Genomic DNA, 24,071 nt, shown 5'->3' on the forward strand with positions numbered 1-24,071 from the left:
AGTGATGGCTAAGGGCATAGGTATTTTTAAAAAGCCACAATATTATAGTAGTTTCTTTCAATCAAATCCTACAGTAAATGAGACATAAAAAATTCATGGTACAAACTCTCTTGATCAGTGATGTAGTGGAAACTGCAGAGCATAATAAACTACTCATTCTCTTGAGGCTGTACAACTATGAGGACAGCGGCACACTGTGGTATTTTAATGTTTAGACTGTGACCTATTGTAGGTACCCTATCTATGACAATTTAGACTCAGCTTTACCACGTTTAAACAAACTTGAAATTCCTTGCATAAGCCATGTTTGTTTCTTAGCCCAGCCAAATAGGCCAAAGTTGTTTAGCTGAAGGTTTCCTATGACCATAAAATGAGTGAGACATGGGTTCCATTTAGCCTGTATGCTATTTGCTGGATAATCTTCGGCTTGCTGGATGTTCTTCATCTACTCTTAAAGCTTTATTTCCTTTCCCTAGATAGTACCCAACACCACGGAATTATAGTAATTTTCCAGGCCTGCTTTATGGACATAGTTTAGCCTTTATTAAATATGAGTTAGAAAGTTGGGTGACCAACAAGGTTCTATCCTTTGCCTTTACGAGGGATACTCTACCACTATGGTTTACAAAATGTGCACGATGATTCATTGGGAGGTTAGGAAGGTGACAGTAAAACTTCGCTTTTTAGTTTTTACCTTACTTGTTTCTATTTTATGTTTTAAAACACATACGACTTGTAAATATAGTAGTATATATTTGTAATTATAAAAAAATGAAGGTGAGTAGTCAACATATTTTTACTGATAGGAATGTGTTTAAAAAGTTTGAAGGCCATGAATCTATCCTATTACTAGAATTACTTTTTTAAATAGAAATCTGGACTCAATACTTCTCTATTTAAAAGCCTTTAATTACTTCCTGTGACTTGCAAGATAAAGACCAGTCTACTTAGCATTATTTACAAGGCCCCTCTCAAAGAAGTCTTATTTAAACCAGTGCTTCTCCAATGATCAGTAGTGAAAGATCAGGATTTCCCGCCCAATCTTTCAAGGACTGATATTTTTGTAAGATAAATTTTTAGAAAAATGAATTGCTAGAAAAATGAAATTAAAAAAGAAGTACGAGGTAAGTCAAGTTATTTTTTTTAATTACTAAATTTAATAGATGTAAATTATTCTGGCACATTACATGGTTTGTAAATGCTTACTCCCAATTTTGGTACTTATCTGTTTGTGGCCAGGCATCAATTTGCAGCCCACACTTGCAGCAATACTAGTCTAAACTACTTTTGTGCCCTTTCTACTACTTTTAGAGACCTTATACTACTAGGTCATTTATAACTAGTTACTATTCTCACAGAAAGTCATGCACTTTTATACCTGTATGCAATAGTTTTGTGGTCCCTAGGCTGTCAGCATCAGGATCAACTGGAAACTGTTAGAAATGCATGTTTTCCAGCCTCACTTTAGACCTACAGAATCAGAATCACTGGGGTGGGCCCCAGCAATTTGTGTTTTAACAATCCCTCCAGGTGATTCTGATGCATGATAAAATTTGAGAACCACTGACCTAGAACAGCCCTATATGTCATTCAAACTGGGACACTTTAGAGAGTGAAATGGAGCATTATTAATGATTCTTGGTAATCTGAGACTGTTTTAGTCAAAAGAAGACAAATGGTTACTCTTAATTTTACACCCCATTCTTTTTCTTTTACAAGAGGTTTCTAATGTGTTCCCATTCCAGCATTCCCAAACTTCCCTAGGCAGGGTTAGTCACTCTCCCTTTATAATTTTTCTTAGCACATGGTACATACCTCTATTGTTTGTGTATAACTTACAATATAATTATCTTATTGTCTTGTTATGAATCTGTTTTGCTCTCTCATTAGTCCATCTTAGCCATAATGTTTTTGTCCCTTATATTTTTAAGCTCTAAAATTAATACATGTTTTTTAAATAAAGTTCAGACAGCACCAAAATCTATAAAGTAAAAGTCTAATTTTTATTTTTAGGCGAGGTAGCCCTTGGTTGACCTCACAGATTGCAAGGACCTTGTCAGCTTACAATCCTTTATTTTTAATTTTTTACGCCTACAAGCACCTGGTCTTCCTAGGTGGTCTCCCATCAAAGTACTAACCAGGCCAGACCCTGCTTAGCTTCCAAGATCAGATGGGATCAGGCTTGTTCAGGATGGCATGGCTGTAGACTAAAAGTCTAATTTTTTATCTCCCCATCAATCACTATTACTCAATCGATTACCTTTCTAAGTCTAGAAACCTACATATACACAAATATGTATATTTTTTTCTTTTGAATGGGAGGAAATATTTCCTGTATCTTGAAACTTGCTGCTTTCCCTATTTAGTTGTGTATATTAAATAATGACCCTTTGTCAACACAAAGAGTTGAATTGTCAAAACATACTTATGTGAATGAGGGATCATACCCAGCATCGAACCTTACTCATGATTCAGAGGTTATAGGCAGGAGGAGGCTGACATGGCAGCGGGACCCAGACATTCCTTGGTAGAGAAGGCCCCAGTCTGTAAGCGCAGCTTCCAAAGAATGTCATTTTCTTCTACTTTAGGCCATATCATCAACATAAATACCTAGTTGCATATAGATTGACATTAAGACATTTAGAAATGTATCTCTGATGGACTTTTATTAAATTTGTTTACAGGAGTAAAATTCAACCGGAGAACACATTTTTTTGTTTGTTTTGTTTTGGGTTACCAGACAAGTTCTGAACAATGTATGCGGAAACATTTTTCTCGAAACTTTTTCTATTTGGGGAATCCCAAGTTTTATATTCCATTAGTTACACAAATAGAAAATGTCTGTTATTATCTCCCATCTTACAGCCAGCTATGCCTTAAATGACCATACATTCTCAGATTACTTACAAAAAGCATTTAAGACAGATCAGGTATTTCCTGACATTTTAAAACAAGAGACTCTTATCTTAGCTTGTTTGCCAAGAGGTCTGGTATCTAGCTGGGAATCTCCAGGTGGTGGCTTGAGCCACAGGCTTGCTATTAACTGTTTCAGTCCCATTCCCATTTCAGTACAGTCAGATTTACTTATTATTTTAATGACTGGTTCCTTTTGATAGTTTAAGTTTTCCAAGAGTCTTGTTATTAAAACCAACACAGTAAATATTCTTGTATACACATCTATGTGCCCTTTCGCAAGTATTTCTTTAGGAGAGACACTCAGAAGTAGATGTTCTGGGGAAAAGAGAATGTAAAGTTAGTATAGTGATAGATATTGTCATGTTGCTCTCCTAAAAATTATATAAATTTCTATTCCCACTTGTTTTTCCATGACATCTAGAGTATAAGCTATTATTAATTTTTAAAAAATGCCAATCCAACAGTAAAAAATACCATCTCATAGTTTTAGCTCGCATTCTTTGATTTAGAGAGGCTGTTGTATTGATGACCACAAAGCGGCTATTGTCAATCTTTTTGGGCTGTAAGCTGCTATAGAAAAGGACAGTGCCATTGTGACTGCCCCTCTGTTACTCAGTTACCTTTCTATGGGTGTTTGTAAGGGTTGCACAATTGAGATTTTGAGCACATCAGAAGTGTTTATGTGATGCTCTATTCACCAGTTCTTTTGATAGTTATCGTTGAATCCAGTGAACTTTTGAATTGAATACATGGACCTTTTATCAATGCCAGTGGCATCCCTTACTGGTTTTTGATATGCTTTCTTACTTACTGACCTTGATTTAGAAGGTAAGATCTCCTTAAGGAAGTGTACTGATATGAGAAAATTTTGACTGTGTAATACTCATATTTCTTTGATGGTTCATTATAACAGTGTACCACTAGTAAAAATGACCACTGGGAAATTGCCATTTTGGTCATAGCAAAGGTTTTGCTAGCTTTTTGAATTTCGATTACATTACATTTTGGGCTAATTTGAACAAATCACTGGAATTAAAAAATATTATCCATAGAAAATGCCATATTGAGGAGACTCTCTTAGATGACTAGTAAGAGTCTTGGATCATTTGTGCAGCCCGGGGATATTTTTTTTTCAGATCTCTTTAAAATCTTGATCTTTTAATCCGTATGTTCTTTTCCAGCCCAGGATCCTTTTTTTTTTTTTTAAAAATACATTTTATAAAAGTATAGTTTACATACAATAAGATATACCAATTTAAAATGTATAGTTTAATGAATTTTTGACAAGCGTATACATCTATGTAAACAGTATCCCATTCAAAACAGAACATTTCCATTACCCCAAAAAAGACCTCAAATTTTTACCAGTCAACTCCTTTCCACCTGTCCAGGTGACTAGCCTATAGCTATAAATTGAACTTCATATGAATGGAATCATACAGTTTACATCCTTTTTGTTCCATTTCTTTTCTTCAACTTACTGTTTCTGAGATTCATCAGTGCTATGTGTATATCAGTAATTTTTTCCTTTTTATTTATGAGTATTCTATTTATGTTTACATACCATGATTTGTTTATTCATTCATCTGTTATTAGACATTTGAGTTTTTCTGGTTTAGTGCTTTTAGAGTTTTTCTGGTAAAAGTGCTATGAACATTCATATATAGGTATTTTGTGGGCATATGTTTTCATTTCTCTTGGACAAGTATTTAGGAGTGGAAGTGCTGGGTCACAGAGTAAGTATATTTAACTTTATAAGAAACTGCCAGGCAAGTTTTCAAAATGTTTGTGCCATTTTACATTTCTACTAGCAGCACAGGAGAGTTCTAGTTGCTTCACATCTTCGTCAATACTTAGTATTGTCTGTTGTTTCGCTTTCTGCTTTTAGTCATCGTAGTGCTGCGTAGTGGCACCTCATTGTGGTTTTAATTTGAAATTCCTGAGTGAAGTCTTTTGATCAAGAATGTTCTTGAGATTTTCTTTAAATTTTATACAGGACTGTAGACATGTGTACAGTAATAGAAAATTACATTTTGTATTTTAAATTTTTTCTTTAGGTTTCTTTAAACTGCTTGAAGACAATAATTCAAAATGCCTGAAAATCTTGCTACAGGTATACTAGATATATACTTCTATCAGTAAATTAATTAATGGTTCAAAATTGGAATATAAGAAAGGCTTTAACTTGTACTCTGATTGTCCTTCAAATAAGATAAACTGCAGGTCCTACAAGTTCTCGATCGCCTGAAAGCGAAATTGCAGGAGAAGGGTGACACGTCACAGAATGAGAAGATATCTATGTTTTATGAGACGCTAAAGAGTCCTCTCTTCAACCAGATACTCACGCTTCAGCAGTCCATCAAGCAACTCAAGGGGCAAGTAAGTTACCTATCAGAGTTTTACATGTTGTTATATTCAAGCTAGCAAAGAAAGATAGAAGGAGACAGAGACAAATTGCTTTTAAATACTCTTAATTCAGCAAAGAGACTGTACTGGGACTTGTGACCTGTGGGTATAGTAGGCATGGATAGTTTAAAAATGCTTATAATAAATTTGTGTTTGGCTTTGGATATGGTTTTTTATATTTATTTAAATATGTAAAGATCAGATGCTTTGAGAATTGTTACATTTTCTTCAAAATTTAAAATAGTGTTTAACTTAAATATATTTTTTTCACGGTCTTTTTTTCTAGCAAGAAATGATCATGCCCTTGTAGCCATTATTTATACCTCAATAATTATCAAATATTTATCAAATAACTACACATGCCACAGATATTCTGATTAGAAAGTCCTTAGAAACAGTGTACCTGGTATTTAAATATTTACCTGTGTTTCCTCCACTACATATAGCATAGTACCTGGACTCTTCCAGGCTCTAAATACATGGTTGTTGAATTATAAGACACATAGCACCTCTACTTAGAGCGATGTAAATTAATAGTTTTAACTGTCCTCTTGGTTTCTGTGTTTTAGGGTCAGGGATGGCAAATTGATTTTAAATCATCTATTCTAGAAGCTGAGCTTGAATAGTAGCTATCCTATAGATTAAATTTGAGAAGAATTTTAAATGTAATTGATAATGTAGCAGAATTGTCAAATGAAAATGAACAAAATTTGGGAAAAAATGTTTTCTCCTGTAAACCAAAATACCTGCTCATAAATATTTAGCAAGGGGTTTTTAAATAACTAATTAAAGATTAAATTCTGCATATATGTCTTTCTGTGAATTTCTTTCTCTAAATCAGAATTTATACCATAATTTTAGCACTCCCATATTGAAGGTTAACTTTATGCATTCTATAGTCATGGAATGAGTCTCATAGCACAACAATGAATGCTATTGGTAACAATAGAAATTGGGAAAGATCACTAGAAATCTATCACTGTTACTGAACTAAGAGAGAATTAACTAACCACTTCATCATAATAACAATATTTTGTACATAATCATATTTTATCCATTCAGCTCTAAAATCCCTGTGATTTTTTTCCTATGAGTGTTTTCAGAGTTTCTATGGGTATTGACTTTTTCTATAAGGTCCTATTGACATTTGTTCTGGATGTTGCTTTTATTCCACTTTTCCTGTTCCCCATAATTATGGAATTTTCCCCCATCTTTTTTTTCCCCCCACTAATTTAAGTGGCTCTGAAACTCATTTGCTACTAATCTTGGGCAAGTTACTTAACTTCTGTGTGCCTCAGTTTTCATGTTCACAAAATGGAATAATAATATCTCATAGGGCTGTTGCAAGGATTAAATGAGTTAATATATGTAAGAGTTTTGGTATAGTACTCCGTTCATAGCAATCACTTAATAAACGCTGTTACTGTTATTTTTGTTATATGTTACCTGTGGATCTTTTGTGGCTCCCATGTGGAAATGTACAAATAAATGGAAAAGGACTCAGTGTCTTACATACATGTTTATATGATTGGATGTATCTTTGTATGTGAATTATAATGAACTGTCATATATGCTATGAACTTGAGGTAGCGGTAGAAGGCAGGAAACAACAAATTTTAAGCTGTTAAATATTTTGTGTAATACTAAATAAAATTTATAGCCTTATAAATACACAGATTCATGTATCCATACTTTATTTATTTCACAAGTATGTATTTAACATGGATATTACACATGTGATCAGTAAAATATAATATTTTATAAATAGAAATAATTTCTTTTCTATAGGTTTCCACTGATGATTTTCTTTTGTTTTTCTCTCCAACAGCTTAGCCATATACCTCCAGATTGTTCAACCAACTTTGATTTTTCTAAGAAAGGTTTATTAGTGTTCACAGATAGTGCCATTACTAACGGAAATGCCCAGAGGTCCTCTAATAACTTGACTGCATCTGGGTTATTTCCTTGGACCCCTAAGTCGGGAAATGAAGACTTTAACTCAATCATTCAACAGAAAGCTCAGGTAAAGTTATATCTTGTTATGGGAATATTTAGCTTTATTTTTCCTGTTACAGGTTAAAAAAGCAATCTACACTCACTCTTTTTGCCTTAAAATGTGTTACAGTGTGTTTTGTTTGCTTGTGTTTTTATTTGGTTAGTAGGAATTGATAATATTTTCTAATCAATGTGTTGAAGATTTCTTGGCTTAAAATTATGTAAGGAAAATATCCATGTGTGTGGTGGAGAGCGTTTTTAGACAATGATTCCAGTTTGATACATCTTTACACTTGTAAAGAAAGTGATTCTTATGGATTTGATCATAGGAGGAAAATTAATATGTATACAGGTGATGAGATGCCTTTGAAACTATTTTTGATTTCATATCAAAACAGAATTAATGGAAGTTAGAACTAATATAATTTGGAAAATCTAGGGAAACATTTTAAAGAGTAACCCCTAATACCTATTAAAAATTAGATAATAGACAATTGAATTTTAGGATGTTTTGTGTTTTTCACTTCATCTTCTAATAAATGTCTTAAAAAAAGGAAGCTTGAATTTGAAAGTTATAAAGAATCTGTTTAAGTTATGATAGTTAAATAATATTCTATACCTAATTTTTTTTTTGACTTTATAGTTCTGTCCTCTTAATTTGGCTACTAATTTTATGTAATGCTTTTGCAAATTGATTACATTTATGAATTCTCATGTTATAAATGTAATTATTAACTAAAGCAATAAAATATTTGTCACAGGTAGAACCCATTTGTATGATGGCCTTTCCATAATCTTTTGTATTAATCTATTAAAATAGAATATTCCTCACAATAGAATTAAAAACAATAAAAAATGCAGCTGGTTCTGACTTAGGCTAAACACTAGTATATTTTTTATATAGCTAATTTGCTTTCCTCATTTAAAAATATATTTTGCATCAAGAGAATCTAGAGAAATTCAGTGTAAAAAGTAAGTTAGAAGTTACTGTGGGAAAAGACATTGGAATTTTTATCCAGCTTGAAATTCATCTCATAATGTGAATGAAGTGTGAAAATACCTCTTCTATTGCCTAAGGTTGCAGAATACTGCATATTCTCTTTTATATTCTACTGAAAATAATCAAGTGAGAGGATTTCCAGAAGCGATTTATTACTGAAATCCTGAGTTTATTTGGTTTTATAGAGATGACGTAAAAGAAGCTGTTTTTGTGCTATTCACAAAATAGTAATTTAAGTTCTTTGGAAAGGGTATGTTGGTTAAATGTATTTCATCAACTTTTTTTTTTAATCTCCCTTTTTCAGGGCCGGCAAATTGAATATATAGATATAGAAAGGCCTTCAGCTGGAGGCCTTGGATTCAGTGTGGTGGCTCTTAGAAGTCAGAATCTGGGAGAAGTTGATATCTTCGTGAAGGAAGTACAGCCAGGGAGTATAGCGGACAGGTGAGAAAGATGTTCAGTTTGCATTCTGCTAATATCTTTCTGACAATCCTGTCAACATTATTATAAAGATAATTAGAAACTGGTAATAAACACAGTAACAAAACCAGCTAACACTTTCCTTCTCCTATGCATTTGTCAGGCGTTTTCCAGTTAGTCTCACCGATACTGGTGGCAGCCATCTAATTACTAGTATCATAGATGAGAAAGCTAAGTTTGAGAGAGGTTCAAGTGGTTTACCAATAGTCACAGAGCTATTAATGCTGGATCCATGATGTGATTCAAGACTGACTGCAAAGCTAGTGCTCTTTCTATTCCACCACACTCTCACTATTGAACATGTTAGTTTAGCTAAGGTCTGGTCAGTAAGATGGGAATATTGAAATTTGCATTCTGCACACTATGTTGTTTATTAAATTTAAGATTATAACACTTTTGGTAGTCATATCACAGTATTATTTCACTTACTATCAGTTTAAAGCCCTCAAGATTATTTGATCCTCCCCCTTTTGCACTTGTGCCTTTGTTTTATTTTTTTAAGGGATATGTGCATTTGATTTCAGGTTTTCACTTTATTTATTTAACAAGCACAGTATTCATTACATTACTACTATCTGTTATAATAAAACAACAGTAGCAATATTATTATAAAAAGATTCTTAGTCGATAATGTATTTTGAATTCATATTTTTAGGGGATCAATTCTAGTCTTCCCAACTGCAAATTCAGAAATAATGGCATTTCCATGACTTTGCATCTTTATTCTGCCATCTAATGCAGCATTTCCTCAAATACATTCTGAGAAACCATAGCAATGGTCAGATATCTTAGAGAAACTCTATCCCTTTCTTGGAGATTGGGCATACATAGTTAGGGTAATCATAATTTATTGTCCAAGTTGAGATAGTTTTGAAAGTGAGAGGGTGGGCTATTAATAATGACACTGAGACAACAGGTATAAACTAGGACAATCTAGCAAAACTAGATAATCCAGAGTCAACTTGGACTTAGGGTCACTTATATTAGCTTACTTAAGGTTATAAAGCCCCTTGATGAAAAGACTAGTTAACTTTGACTCAACTTGTAAAACATCTTATTATTATCTTATTATTGAAATATAATTCACATAATACAAATGTTACCATTTTAAAATGTACATTTCACTAGTTTTTAGTGTATTTTTAATGTTATACAACCTTTTTGTGTGAATCCTTATGTCTCACTTACACTGTACTAATAGTCTGTAATTACAAATTGAGGTGAATGCTTCCAAAAAGAGGAGTTGGATATTTGACAGTGGGGTCTGCTGAGAGCAGAAGGTGTCAGGGAAGGATGAAGAGACTCTCTTGATCAGTAGCCCTATAAAGAAGTGGAACACAGCTCATATCCTTCAAGTGTGGCTGGTATTTATCTGGTGTGGGAGCTTAGTGCAAGACAGTTCAAGAATGGGCTGGAGACAGGGTCCAGCCATGCAGAACCTTTAGATCATGTTAAATGGTCTTTATGATCATTTCTTCCTTTCTTTTCAGGACTTTGCACATAGAACTGTGTTATTTTAGGAGCTTTCCTAAGACTTGTTGGTTCTCAAAGTCATGGAAATCCATTATTTGCAATGGAGAGACAAGAACTCGTCTCCCTTTGAATGGAAAGTGTGAATTCAGTTATAAATACATACATACACACATACACTGATATGTGTATGTGTGTGCACACGCATGAGTGTGTATATACATAGAGAGAGGGAGAGAGAAGGAGGGAGAGAGAGAATGGTACGGAGAGTTAATTATAAATAATAGTAAAACTAATTTTTTCAGCTTTTTAGAATGTATCAAAATCATAGTTTCCAGGAGACTTCTCCTTTGCAGCTTGTCAATCCTTGGGTTGAGTTTATATTCCCTGAACAGATATTAAATGAAAAGAAACGAGGTGTCCTGAAAGTCTATTGAGTAAGGGGAAAGGTAGATTAAAATAGATTGATTTTCAGAAAATAGAAAATCTGAGCATTGAGTAAATTAAAGACCAGTTTATGTAGTATGAGTTACATCAGGGTTGAAAAAATTCAAGAGTAACTCATTCATTTGGGATTAATTAAGAAATTTCCTTTAGTTAACAAGCTGTGAAGAAGTCAGAGAAAAGAAGACATTGTTCACAGGCAATGTTCTCAAGAAAATATCAATTTTAAAATTATGAAAATCATTATGAAAGCAAATACATGCATGTAATTGGAAAATATAAAATATAGAAATACAATAATTCCCCTAACCCCCAAAAAACCTCTTGGACTTTGACTACCCTCAGACAACTAGGAAAAACATTGGAATTTTTTTTCTTTATAAAGACAAAGTCATAGCGAACATGTAATTTTATGTATTATTATTATTTCTTAATATAAGCCTTTCCTCTTACTAAAAGGATGTATAAGCAACATTTTGAAAAGTATGTGATCTTTTGTGAGAACCACTCACATTTTTGGCATCAAAAATCAAAATATCCAACTTGTTGGTTCCAAAGGAGAATCAAAGACGTATCAGTCCCTGTCCTCAGAAAACTTAAAGTATATTAGAGAAGGATTGATTTAGTTAGCTGTGTTGACAGCATACCTCGTAAAAATGAATATTCAGTGAGTGATAAAGGAGGGGTTCAGAGCACCATGATAATGAAGTATGAGAGGGAGAGGGAAGGAGGAAAGGGAGCGAAAAAGGAGGAGGGAGACGCACACATTCAGCTGGATTGTGGAGGGGGGATCGAATGGGCTGAGCAGAGTGGAAGGGCATTAAAGATGGAGGAAACCATTTATACAGGAGCAAGAAATTCCAGACATGTTTGAGAGGGAAAGAGTAGATCAGAATAATTGGAAAAGGAAGGAAGCCAAGTTGGAAGGATACTTTGGGGCCAAACAAAGAAGACTTTGAATACCAGCCAAGTTTTGCCCTATGTCCGAGATGTCAGAAGTTATCAAATTCCAGTCCCTGACAAAGTTTTTCTGAATCTGATGTGACCTGAGAAAAATAAGGGCAATATAATGGAATTTTCAGAATTCAGATTTATGAATTAGAATTCCCTGTTCTGAGGTAAATCCCTTCCCAGGGAAATTTTGTAGTTTGAAGGTTAAAAATGTTCTTTTATGATATAATCATGACAAGAGGTTTGGTGTTTTTTTTGTTTGTTTGTTTGTTTTTGGCTCTCTCTTTATTGGTCAGTAAACACAGAGATAATCATTATACACTTTTGAGTTGGCAAATACCAGCGCAAGATAGCCTAAAAAGATAAACCTGGAGAAATTTCACAAGTTAGGTTTTAGGTATTAGCTGAAGATCTCAACTGGAGGATTGACATTGGGAATGAAAGGTGGAGATGGGTAGATTCAAGAGAGATAAAGAAGGATAAAGAAACTTTGATAATGGAGAAAGGAAGAGAAGCGGTGGTTGGAAGATAATAAAGTAAAATACTGTAAACCAGGAAAGTAAATTCTAGGATATCCTTAGAATGCACTTTAACTTAAAAAGTTAAAGAGAATGCTTCAGAGTTAGACAACTTAGATAAGATGCTAAGCTTGTCCAGGCTTCAGTTTCTGGCTTGTAAAATTTAAGTACTTTAAAAGGTGATTGTGAGGATTAGATGAGAGAATATATGTAAAGTGTTTAGCATAGTACCTGGCTCATGATTAATGCTCAGTAAATACTGACTATAATAAGTGCTTTTTTTAAAAAAAGAGATTTTGCTAATTTCTTTTAAAAATAGCCCTTTTTACTTTGGTTAGCAGTTGGGAGATTGGTGCTTAGAGGAGAGAGAAGGGCTCAGATACAGATTTGGAAAGTAATCTAGATTTTCAAGGAAGGTTTGGCCTCTGTTGACATTTTAGTGAAGTACAATGGAGACGGTGAATCTGCTGGAGAAGAGACTACTGGTGAATTTGAGAATATAATTACTAGGGTGTGGTATGTGTTAAAGTCAGATTTGAAGGGGTTCAGGAATACAGGGTTCATGCAGTTAATAGGGGCAATGTCCATACTTGTAAAACCTTGACAATGGGGCCCTATACATTGTTTTTGCTTAATTTTCTAGCCAAATGGCTTTTAAAACGTGTGTGTGTGTGTGTGTGTGTGTGTGTGTGTGTGTGTGTGTGTGTGTGTGTGTGTGTGTGTGTTTAGAGACTCATTACTTAGTTGGTTAATTAGCTAATAAATGCTTTGATGAAAAGCACTCTAAAGAGCTCTGTTATATAATTAAATAATTATTTGAACAAATGTACTAAGAGAAGCAGTACCATAAAAAATAAAATGTTTAACTTGAATAATAGATTTTTTAAGATTAAGCTATTATGTTACTTAAAACAAAATTTTCTTTTATTTCACCAAGAGACCAAAGGTTAAAGGAAAATGACCAGATACTGGCTATCAATCACACACCACTGGATCACAACATTTCCCATCAGCAAGCAATTGCATTACTACAACAAACCACTGGATCTTTGAGTCTGGTTGTGGCCAGGGAACCAGTCCACACAAAAAGCAATGCTTCTACCAGCCTAAATGACACAATTCTGCCTGAAACAGTGAGTTGCAAATTTAGAAAAATACTGAATTTTGCCATTGGTTTAAAGACATTTAGAAGGTGTCTTTTGACTTTTACTTTAAAAAAGATGATTATATCTACAATGCAGCATTAGCATATTAAAGAACATAGTACGTGGAGGGTTATTTTTCTATGTCCTGTGATTTTCCTTATTTAAGATTATGTTTTAATATAGAGGGCAAATTGTAGTATTGGGCATAATATATTTGGTGATGAAAGAGTCTTGTGCTCCTTGATAATATAGCCAGTTCATTTATTAAGCTGAGAGTTTTTATTAGGAGTTATTACTGAGTATCTTAGGATTGTGTTATTTATTTCAAAAACATTATTTTTATAAATTATATTGGATGTTTATGACTAGGTTATTGGTACTGTAAATTATAGAACTTTTTCTTTTTTCATGCAAGGATATATGTGTAACAGTTCAAAAGAATAAAAGTATATGTCTCTTTTAGGAATCTTTAAACTTGCTTGATAACATTTTACGAATTTTGGCCCGCATCTTCAGAATGCAAGCTAATAAATCTTATTTTCTTATAACACTAAGTGCTAACTGATTTATTTAATTTTCATTCATTGGGACAAAAGAAAAATTAGACCAGGTACAGTACAAGGTCACAATACAAATTATTATATATACAGCACGATTTACATAATAAATAGAATGAACAAAGTGGGAAATTGCTTATCACAGTGGTTAAGAACAAGGGCTCTGGAGTCAGATTAAAGTGGGTCCAAATCCAGTTCTCCACTTCCTGGCTATGTCATACTGGGCAGATTTCTTGACTTCTCCATACCTGGGTTTCTTCATCTGTTACTTGGAACTAATAATAACATCTACTTCACAAAGGTGTTGGGATGATTAAATGAGAATACGTGTGAAGAGCTAAGCACAGTGCCTGATGCAAAGTAAATACTTTATGAATATTAGCTGATGTTAATTCAAGCATATTTTATAAAATATGTTGCTTCCCAGATACTATTGTTTCAGACATGAATTTATTAAATATTCTCCATATTCCTGGTTACTTTAACATTACATAGTAACTTTCCAGTTTAGTACAATAGAAAAACTAATAAGTATGCCCTAATGATCTTAAGAGAATTTTCTTTTAAAGTTGGATTATGTGAATTTAATGCATATTTCTGATGAAAGCCTGCTAGTTAGAGGAAGAACATCATATCTCTTAGTCTGATTTGTCTAATCCTATTGCTAATATCTTTAGTTGGGTCTGCCTTTCCTCCCCCACATAAGAGCCTCCTAAATGAGTCTCGTTGCTTCATGTCCATCTCACCATTTCATACTTTACATTGCTGCCAGATTAATCTTCTTAAACCACTGCTTTGTTCCTGTTATTCCCTCTTCTAAAACGTTCCATAGTTCCCACTCGCTTATCCAAGCCCAGCTCTGCTCTTACATTTCCCTTTGAATGTATTTTTTCCTCTGTAGTGCAATTAAAATGCCACCTTTTCCCTGAAGCTTTCCATAATTCTAGATTGAATTTGACTTGTCTGCACCCTCTCCCCACAGTCTTTATAATATTTGTGATTCTCTTTCTGTTCAGATAAACACATTTATTGGTTCCTCGTATGTGCTGAGCACTGTGCTAGATATTGGGCATACACTGGGGAATGAGATATGTTTCTGTCCTCTTAGAGCTACAGTGTCTTATGATCCAATATGCTGTCTCATATTTTATTTATCTACTGGATTATAAAATTCTTAAGGTCAGGAATCATATGATCACCTTTACATATTTCTTAGCCTCTAAAAGTCATCTTAATTGTATGAATTTTCAGTTTGTTGTGTAATTATTGTATTGGGAAGCTAAGAATCTGTGTTTTATTAACACTTTGGCTCTTGCCTTTAATTTGTAGGTTCGTTGGGGCCATATTGAAGATGTTGAGCTCATTAATGATGGCTCTGGATTAGGTTTTGGAATAGTTGGAGGAAAATCAAGTGGTGTGATTGTGAGAACTATAGTTCCTGGAGGATTAGCAGATCGAGTAAGTTAACCTTTGTTTTTATTTCGATTTTACATAATTTAAATTGACTTGAAATATAATTTTATAACGTGGCTTACTAGGATATATGATTCCATAGCCAGAATTTAAATATAGCTAAAAATGTTTTTTTCCCATAAGTGTTAATATACATTTGCTCTGCTTCATTTTAAAGTACCTAAATCAACATTTTTTTTTTTGCCTGTGATCGACGGTTTTCTTGATTCCATAAGAGGACAGTATCTTTTATTAAAAAGAGCCATTAATGGGTATTGCATTTTTGAATATCTGTATTGTTCTTTCCCAATGTCTCTTTGAAGGCCCTAAATGTTAAAATCAGAAGGTACAGTGATTATAAACAATTGTCCCAACATGGTAAATTTCACTTGAATTAAAAATTTCTAGCATTATAAGTCAAATAATTAGATTTCATTAGCAGTGTTTAAACTGAAAGTGGCTCATTTAAAAACTTATCAACTGTTTTTGCTTAGTTTTACATTGAGGAAGATATTAAATATTTACATTTAATTTTTTGAATTGGTTTAGAAATTTGGTTGTGTAGCCACTTAACGAGCCCATATTATCTAGAATGTCCAAGATAATCAGAATAATACAAAAATTTCACTGATTAATGTCTAGTTATATATACATTTATCCCTTCTAATAAACATATATAAGTAAAAATGAATTTGCTGTGCATATGCAGTTTTGAGGCAATTCTTTTAGCTCCTCATTTCTAATCAAGATTGCTCTACTTTATACCAATTGTGGAGCTACTAAAAGTCCTATTATCCTTCCAGCATCTAAGTGTATTTATTTAGAGCAAAGGCTTTCAGAGTTTTGTCTATAGGCCTCTGAGGGGTCTAAGTCTCTTTAGGGGAGAGTCTATAAGATCAAAGCAACTTTTATAATAACACTAAGATGTTGTCAGTCTTTTCATCATGTTGATATTTGCGCTGATGATGCAGAATCACTGGTAGACTAAAACTACCGGTGCCTTAGTGTGAAAAAGGGCAATGGCATTAAACTCTGCCAGTAGTCATTGCATTCTTCTCTGCCATATATACTTGCAATAAAAAAGAAAAAAAAAAAATGCCAGCTTCACTTAAGAGAGTATACAGTAAGAATTACTAATTAATTTTAGTAAATTTTGACTTTTAAGTACATGTCTTTTTAATATTGTATGACAAAAAGGGATGTACCATACAGCACTTTTGTCATATACTCAAGTATGATGGTTGTCTTGAGGAAAAACATTTGTGAGACAAACTGACTACTTTTTTATATGGAACAGACTTTCAATTTTAACAATTTTAATTTTCGCTCTTATTAAAAAAATTTTTTGAGATATATTTGACAAATACCATTTAAGTTTCAGGTGTACAAAATAGTAATTCGATATTTGTATATGTTGAGAAATGATACCACAATAAATAGTTAACAACTATTACCACACGGTTATAAATTTTTCTTATGATGAGAACCTTTAAGATTTACTCTCTTAGCAACTTTCACATATACAATACAATATTGTTAACTGTTGTCACCATGCTGTACATTACATTCCCGAGACATATTTATTTTATAGTTGGAAATTTGTATCTTCTGACCCCCTTCACCCATTTCACCCACCCCCAATCCCTGTCTCTGGAGACCACCAATCTGGAATAACATGTTTATTTTTGAAAGAATAACTTTCACAAAAGTTATTCATTATTCAGACTTGGGTATTTGGCAGACAGTTTCTTAAAAATGAATTAAATGAGCCTGTTATTTCAAGGAAAACAACTGATAGCATTTATTGGTGAAGATAAAATTTGAACTTTAAAGCAAAAATTAGGATTTTGGAAAATTCGTGATTTACCATGAGCTTAAAATTTTTTAATATTTAAGGACTTTTCTGATTCGATCATTGGTGATATTAATATTTATTTTATATAAGGAAATAAATAAATATGTATTTGGAAGATCTGCATAGTTCTGTGAATCAATATTTTCTGAAGACCAATATGATTGTGATATGATAAGATAACATATAGGTAAAGGATCTATTAAAAATTCAAGTAGATCAGTGGATTTTAATGAAACAGTATCTGAAAGCTTATTGATTTAGTTTGAGATTGCACACTGCAGCTGCTTTTTAGAAAACCACTACTTGTCAAGTTTTGGAGTGTTATCAAAGAATAATGGGCTGAAAAGGCTCATTTTCTTTCATTTTCCAACTATAAGTCTGATTGAAGCCAGATTTTTTTTATATATTTCAACCAGAACAACATGCTGCAACATACTGAATGCTGAGGCAGGTAGGAAAATCCAGCTGTCTTCTTTTAAGGCAGACATTAAAGAGATTTGCAAAAGTATTTAAAATACCACTATTCTCACCATTTTTTTTTGTTTTAGAAAATATAGCTTTTTTAAAACTAAAAACATGTAAATCGACGTATGTAAATACTTGTTATATATCCATATATTTAATATTTTAAACATTTCTCAATTTTATTTCTAATTCAGTGGATATCAGCACACATCAAAAAAGAAGCACATAAAAGCTTTTTGAGATTCTGAGTAATTTTTGAGGTATAATTGGTATAAAAATAAAATATACAATTTAATAAATTTTGACATATGTATACTGGCAAGTCTGAAATCTGTAAGGCAGTCCAGCAGGCTGGACCTGAATAAGAGTTGATGTTTCAGTCTGAACCTGAAATTTGTACAACAGATTAGCAAGATTTCTGTTATAGTCTTAAGGCAGAATTCCTTCTCAGTTTTCAGAGGAAGTCTCAGTTTTTGTTTTTAAAGTCTTTAACTGGTTAGTTGAAGCCCACCCACATTATCGAGGGTAATGTCCTTTGCTTAAAAGTCAAGTGATTGTAGATGTTAATCATATCTACAAATACCTTCACAATAACATCTAGTGTTTGACCAAATAGCTCAGCACCCTAGCCTAGCCAAGGTACAAATAAAATTTTAACCATCAGATCATCTATCATTGTAGTAAAAGTAATGAATATATCCATCAGTAATTTTAAGAGTATAAAGGGGTTCTGAGACCAAAAAGGTTGAGAATGGTCATTTTTTATGGGTCTTCAAAAGCACATCTGTGGCACAAAGCAAATAATAATATTTAAGGGTTTTTTGAATTTTTTTTGGTAACCAGGAAAGGGAAGATTGGAGTATCGTGATATCTTTTCCCCTAACACCAGCAATTTTAATAGGCTTGGTTGCTGAAGTAGCATTTTTCAAGATGCAAAGTGGAGTAGTTATTCTGAAAAACAAAGGGTCAAATAAATTTAGAAAACCCCTAGTTAACCAAAATCAAATAGGCTTCTTTACTGTAAGAATTTTGTGAGCTTTTAATATCCTAATATGCATTTGAATTTTCACAAGGAGAATATGATGTGCAGAGTTTCCCAAAAAAATTCCTTCGAGGTACTGTTGGGAAAAGCCTAAGTCTGATTTTCACCCTTACTGGCAGGGATTGTCACTATTTCAGGTTACTAAAGAGAGGTAGGGATGTCAGAGTCATAATGGAGAAGCAAGTGTTTATGCCAGACATTGTTATCTGCCTAATATATATTATTCTCATGTAATCCTTGAAACAGCCATAAATTCTTATTCCCAAATGATAGTTATGGAAACTGTTAAGAAACTGCCCAAGGCTACACAACTAGGAAATGACAAAGTCAAGATAGAGACCACATCTTTTTGACTCTGAAACCTGTGCTTGACTGCTTAAACCTGTTTATTCAAAGTTAATCCTAATTGTTTTTCCCTGGCGTTCACCTGTCCAGAGTTGGTCATCAGGGAATCAATAGCTAGCTCTGGGAGGAACTGAGCTATTGACTCTTTCCTGTAGGGAATATGGTGAGACCATAACAGAGCAGTATTCATGGCTCTCTTCCCCTCATCTCAGCTGATGGCAGATGAAATCTCTTAAACTGACTCTGCGTTGTTGCTAAGTATAAGTTGTTGCTCGTGTAGCCTGGGCATAGCTTTAAAAAAATGTAAAGGGAATATTGCTTTTAATTAAAAAACTATTCATATTTTGAATATTAATGTTCACTGTTGAATACGGCAACCTTCATGGTAGGGGAAAATGAATGTCTTAGGTCATTCGTTCAGATGTGATCAAATTGATCATAAGTTATACCTACATTCTGCTAAAGGGGTTAATTATTATTACTTTCTTCAAAAAATATAAAACTGTATAATAGAAAGTTAGGGAAGTCAGTATTTCTGATTTAAAAGGGTTTTGTAAAATAGCCCCTTAAAGTTCCTTTTATGTACAGATAAGTCAATATGTAGTTAAAAAATGGAGTAGAGTTCAGGGAATGTGGCAGAGAACACTTAACTAAGTCACTGCAGCCTAAAGAGGCATTTGAGGACTTGCTTTGCTATAAGTAAAGCATTTGGGCTAAGGATTTTACAAAGAGTATTGAGTTTCAATGGTCACAACTCAACGAGAGGGGAGTATATTCCCATTTTCCTTCGAGGGAGCTGAAATTTAGGTAGGATTTGTAATTGACCTTTGGTCATACAGCTTGATCAAAGTAGAGCCAGCATTGAACTTGGTTGTGTCAGACTCTAAAGCCCTTACTTGTCCTTCTGTCTATTGCCTCAAATGTTATAAAGTAAATGAAATGGAAAAATATTGACTTATATAGCTTTTTAGAAACATTTATTGAGATCTAACTACAATGACAAATCAGTAAATGTAATCAGGCCAATTCCATGCATGAGGATATATAGTTTCATTATAAGGGAAGCTGAAAGACCTATCTATCTGTAATCCTCAGATACTCTCCAAAATTTACAGTACCTGAAACAAGCATCTTTTAAGAAATCTGTTCAATTTAAATTTTGGCAGCTAGAAGTTCTTTTTTTTTTTTTTTTTTTAATTGATAATGGGCAGTGGAAAACAACTATGTTTTACAGAAATCTCTCATGTGGTCTGGAGGAATTCTAGGGGAATCAGGTACACTGAATTACCCCATTGCCCCATTGTCTCCAGAAAGGGGCTATTAGAACTCAGCCTATTTAAAAGTTATCATAAATTATTGACTTTTTGGTATGAGGCAATTATAATATGAATCAAAATAACTATCTAGTAACCTTTAATACCTAGAAGGAAGGAACCAAGCAAGGATTTGGAAAGTGGGTATGGACTATGAAGAAATTTTAGTCTAGAATAAGCAAAGAACAGCTTGAGGCCAATGAACAGTTGGTTATTCCCAAATAATTTTTCTTTGAATCTAAACAGATATTTTCCTTATCCTTAAAAATTAGTTGATGAGGGCTCTGGGAATTTGATTGAATGGGATAGTCTAAACGTACTTAGTTTTGGTACCTTTCTTTAAGTCCTGGAGAGAAAGAGTGTTTGTTTTATAAGGTTACTATTTTCTGTCAATGATCTGTTGCCTTTTGATTAAAGACCAGTGATAGAAACGACCTAGAATCAAAAGTAGTAATGATTTCATTTTTGAGTTGTGGAAGTATTTGGTGCTATTTTTTAGTTTTTGAAGAAACAAATTTGATTTATTTCCTTTGTAGCTCGGGCCTAAATTCCTTTAGGTTTTCAAATATTTTATGAATTGAAATCATCTACAATGGCCAACCAGAGAACTTAAAATGCAAAGTTTTATGTGTGTGTGTATTATTTTTTTAGCCAACAACTGCTAACTTGGATTAAAGTATTTTCTTTAAAAAACAAAACAAAACTGTGTACGTGATACTGTTAGTGCTTTCACTGTAATAGTGTGGTACCGACCCTGTTACATCAGCTGTTTTACTTTTTCTTCCATGCTACCTTTGCCTATGTGCATAATTTTTTTTTCTCTTTTGAAAGAATCTATGAGTTAATAAACTTTTATAATTGAATGATTAGCACACTATGTCCTTGGATCTTGGCATAGCTATTTATTGGTTATCACTGATTTATGTTTGCTGTTAAAGAACAAAAAGGACTCTCATGCCTTTTAGTTTCCTTGCATGGTAGACAGGTTGTGGAAGGAGAATGTTGATCAGAAATGCAGTGTTTGAGGCTGTTATACATTAACAAAGTAACTGTCATTTTGGTGTCTTTCCTATCAATCTAACTAATGATTGTTTTTACACTTATGAATTCCTTAGAACACCTGTTTTTCTGGAAGAAGAAAATGTTTGACTTTTCATGACAGATGCAAATTATCTACATCATTTTAAATTGAGTTGAGGTAAAATAGGAAAAAATAGTGCCTGAGAAGTGACTAAATATGTACTTATGGTGAAATGCCCTTATTTCACCAAGCGAAGTATGAAAACACTTATTTGACATATTCTTTATTCTTTGGTCAAGCCATAATTCTGTTCAAGGATGGTTCGATTCACAGAGGCAGTTTTACCTTTATTTTTCATCATGACCACTGACTTTCTTAAGTAGTCATTTTATTTCAAGTTTATTGTGTTGGTAACAATAGAATATCAAATTATTGGTGCTTAAACTAGAAATCCAGCAATCCTTTATAACTTTGTCCATAATAATTTCCTCCTTACACTCATTTCTTTTCTCTGAGTCTTTCCAAATGTTTCTGATTTGAACTGCATTTGTTTTTCTGTGTCTCTCCACTTCCAATTGCTGCTAGCTCCTTCTACAGAGGTTACAACCTAGCACATAGCTTTCTAGTTATTATTTTGATCAAACACTTTCCTTTCTTCATTCAGGTTTCTGCAAAATTGGAGAAAAGGAAGGATGGGAATACTTTTTAGTATTAAGGGTTTTTTTCTTTTTCCTTTTTTTCTTCTGAATACCATCTACAACTTATAGATGACGCATCCTGAAGCCAGGAATATGAAGCTTAAAACTGTACTAGCCCAGAGGACTTTGCTGTAGTCTCAGGTAGTCCTCCTCTCTCAGTTGCAAAATATCTATTTTTTCATCTTCATTTTATTTATGCTTTTTGGCAGTTATTGGCAATTTCTTGGAGAATAAGAAAACAGTAAATTTACTATATACTAATGTTAGTCTGAAGATATTGAAGTATAAGACAAATGACCGATTGAGAATAGATCTTCAGTGGTACAACTCAGGTTGAACTTTGGTTCTGCCACTTATTAGCTTTGTGACCTTGGTCAAGTCAGTCAACCTTTTTAAATCTCAATTTTCTTATTTTAAAGTTGTTCTTTGAATTAGATGACATATGAAAGGTGATTTGTAAAGTGCTCTGCAGATGTAATTTTTTGTAATCGGCTGCGTTTACATTTTGATATCTTTATTATAGTAAAGATAAGTAAAGAGAATTCAAACCCTGTTAACGCTCTCATCAATTTGAGTTCTCTCCCCTTTGCTTATTTTTTCTCTTCCAGCCACACTGACATCTTGCTGTTCCTCGAATGTGCCACTTAGCTTGTTGGTCTTCAGAGTTCCTAGCTTTATGCTGGAAGCTTCTGATCTGACCTCCTTTCTTTCTCGAGGCCCTGGCCTTTCTGATCTCTTCCTTGTGTAAGTGTCCACTAATATCCAGGCTATAGGCCATTAGGCAAGAAGTGATACCCGAAAGCAAATGTCTGTTTTAGAATTCTGGTTACTCTTCTCCTTTTGAACTCTCCTTGCATCTCAGTCCACCCCTCCTCTTTTTTTTTTTTTTTTGATTTTACAAGGACTTCCTTGCCTCTGTTGCCAATTCAACCATTCATTAAAAATATATTTAATTCAGCATTTTTAGATAGCTTTTTTTTTTTGCCAGCCATTTTACCACAGCTCAGATTCTGATGAATTGTTATTAACTAGTGAAATCAGATTGTTGATTTCTCAGAACAATTTTTTCTCTTGGATTAAAGGATGGAAGACTCCATACAGGGGATCACATCTTGAAGATCGGTGGCACAAATGTGCAAGGAATGACCAGTGAGCAAGTTGCGCAGGTGCTGAGGAACTGTGGGAATTCAGTCAGGATGCTTGTTGCAAGAGATCCAACTGGCGAAATTTCTGTAACCCCTCCTACACCTACAGCCTTACCTGTTGCCCTGCCTGCTGAGCCCAACAGAAGCCCTAGTTCTGTGAGTATACAAATTATTCTTTAATCTTAAATCAAATACTGGGTGTGATACACAGCAAGATTAGAAATGCCTTCAACTCATGGTGCCACATTGCTGTGAGTAGTGTCTCAGTGCTTACCAGTGAAGCAGCAGAAGAGCCCAACTTTGAACCATTAGACAAGTTTGATCTTCTTTGCTGTTTCTCAGGGTTAAGTCATTCAACCACTCTGAGCCTCAGCTACTCTTCTGTAAATTGGTGGATAATGATAATCCCTCTTTCTATTTCATTAGATTGGTGAGGAGACATCCAGATAGTGAAGTGGAAACTATAAAAACTGATTAATGTATGAAAGTTATCACTGTTAGGAGTAGATTAGCCAAAGGGAATAGACAATGATAATAATATTTATTATGATTAATAACAATCATTTTAGTTATATAATAATAATCATTATTAATTATTATCAAGCACCTGGATTTTCATGTCATATGCATTTCTCACAAGAATTCTGCAAGATAGGTCTTATCATCTATTGAACAGATGAGAAAACTGAAGTCCAAATAACTTGTTAAAGGTCACATAAAGAGTAGGTTGCAGAGCTGGGATATGAATTCGGATCTTTCTCATCTATTCCAAGCTTTTCAAACTATCTAACAGGCTTTGAATCAAGAGATAAGACAAAAGGAAAGAAATCCTTTTTAAAAGGAGGGACCAAGA

At 33.5% G+C, this 24,071-nt stretch overlaps 1 protein-coding gene and 1 pseudogene across 1 annotated transcript in view; one reads left to right on the forward strand and one right to left on the reverse strand.

Moving 5' to 3' along the window:
• PATJ (PATJ, crumbs cell polarity complex component) overlaps positions 1-24,071 on the forward strand; it is a 320,321-nt gene that overhangs the window by 3,235 nt on the left and 293,015 nt on the right. The window contains exons 2-8 of the mRNA XM_011369533.2: positions 4,974-5,029; positions 5,129-5,295; positions 7,151-7,345; positions 8,622-8,761; positions 13,118-13,313; positions 15,212-15,340; positions 23,156-23,374. Coding sequence (XP_011367835.1) covers positions 5,008-5,029; positions 5,129-5,295; positions 7,151-7,345; positions 8,622-8,761; positions 13,118-13,313; positions 15,212-15,340; positions 23,156-23,374 — 1,068 coding nt within the window. The 5' untranslated portion in view covers positions 4,974-5,007. The remainder of the gene's footprint in view (positions 1-4,973; positions 5,030-5,128; positions 5,296-7,150; positions 7,346-8,621; positions 8,762-13,117; positions 13,314-15,211; positions 15,341-23,155; positions 23,375-24,071) is intronic.
• LOC111745309 lies at positions 2,089-2,208 on the reverse strand (annotated as a pseudogene).

This window comes from Pteropus vampyrus, unplaced genomic scaffold, assembly GCF_000151845.1.
Source record: "Pteropus vampyrus isolate Shadow unplaced genomic scaffold, Pvam_2.0 Scaffold151, whole genome shotgun sequence".
NCBI lineage: Eukaryota > Metazoa > Chordata > Mammalia > Chiroptera > Pteropodidae > Pteropus > Pteropus vampyrus.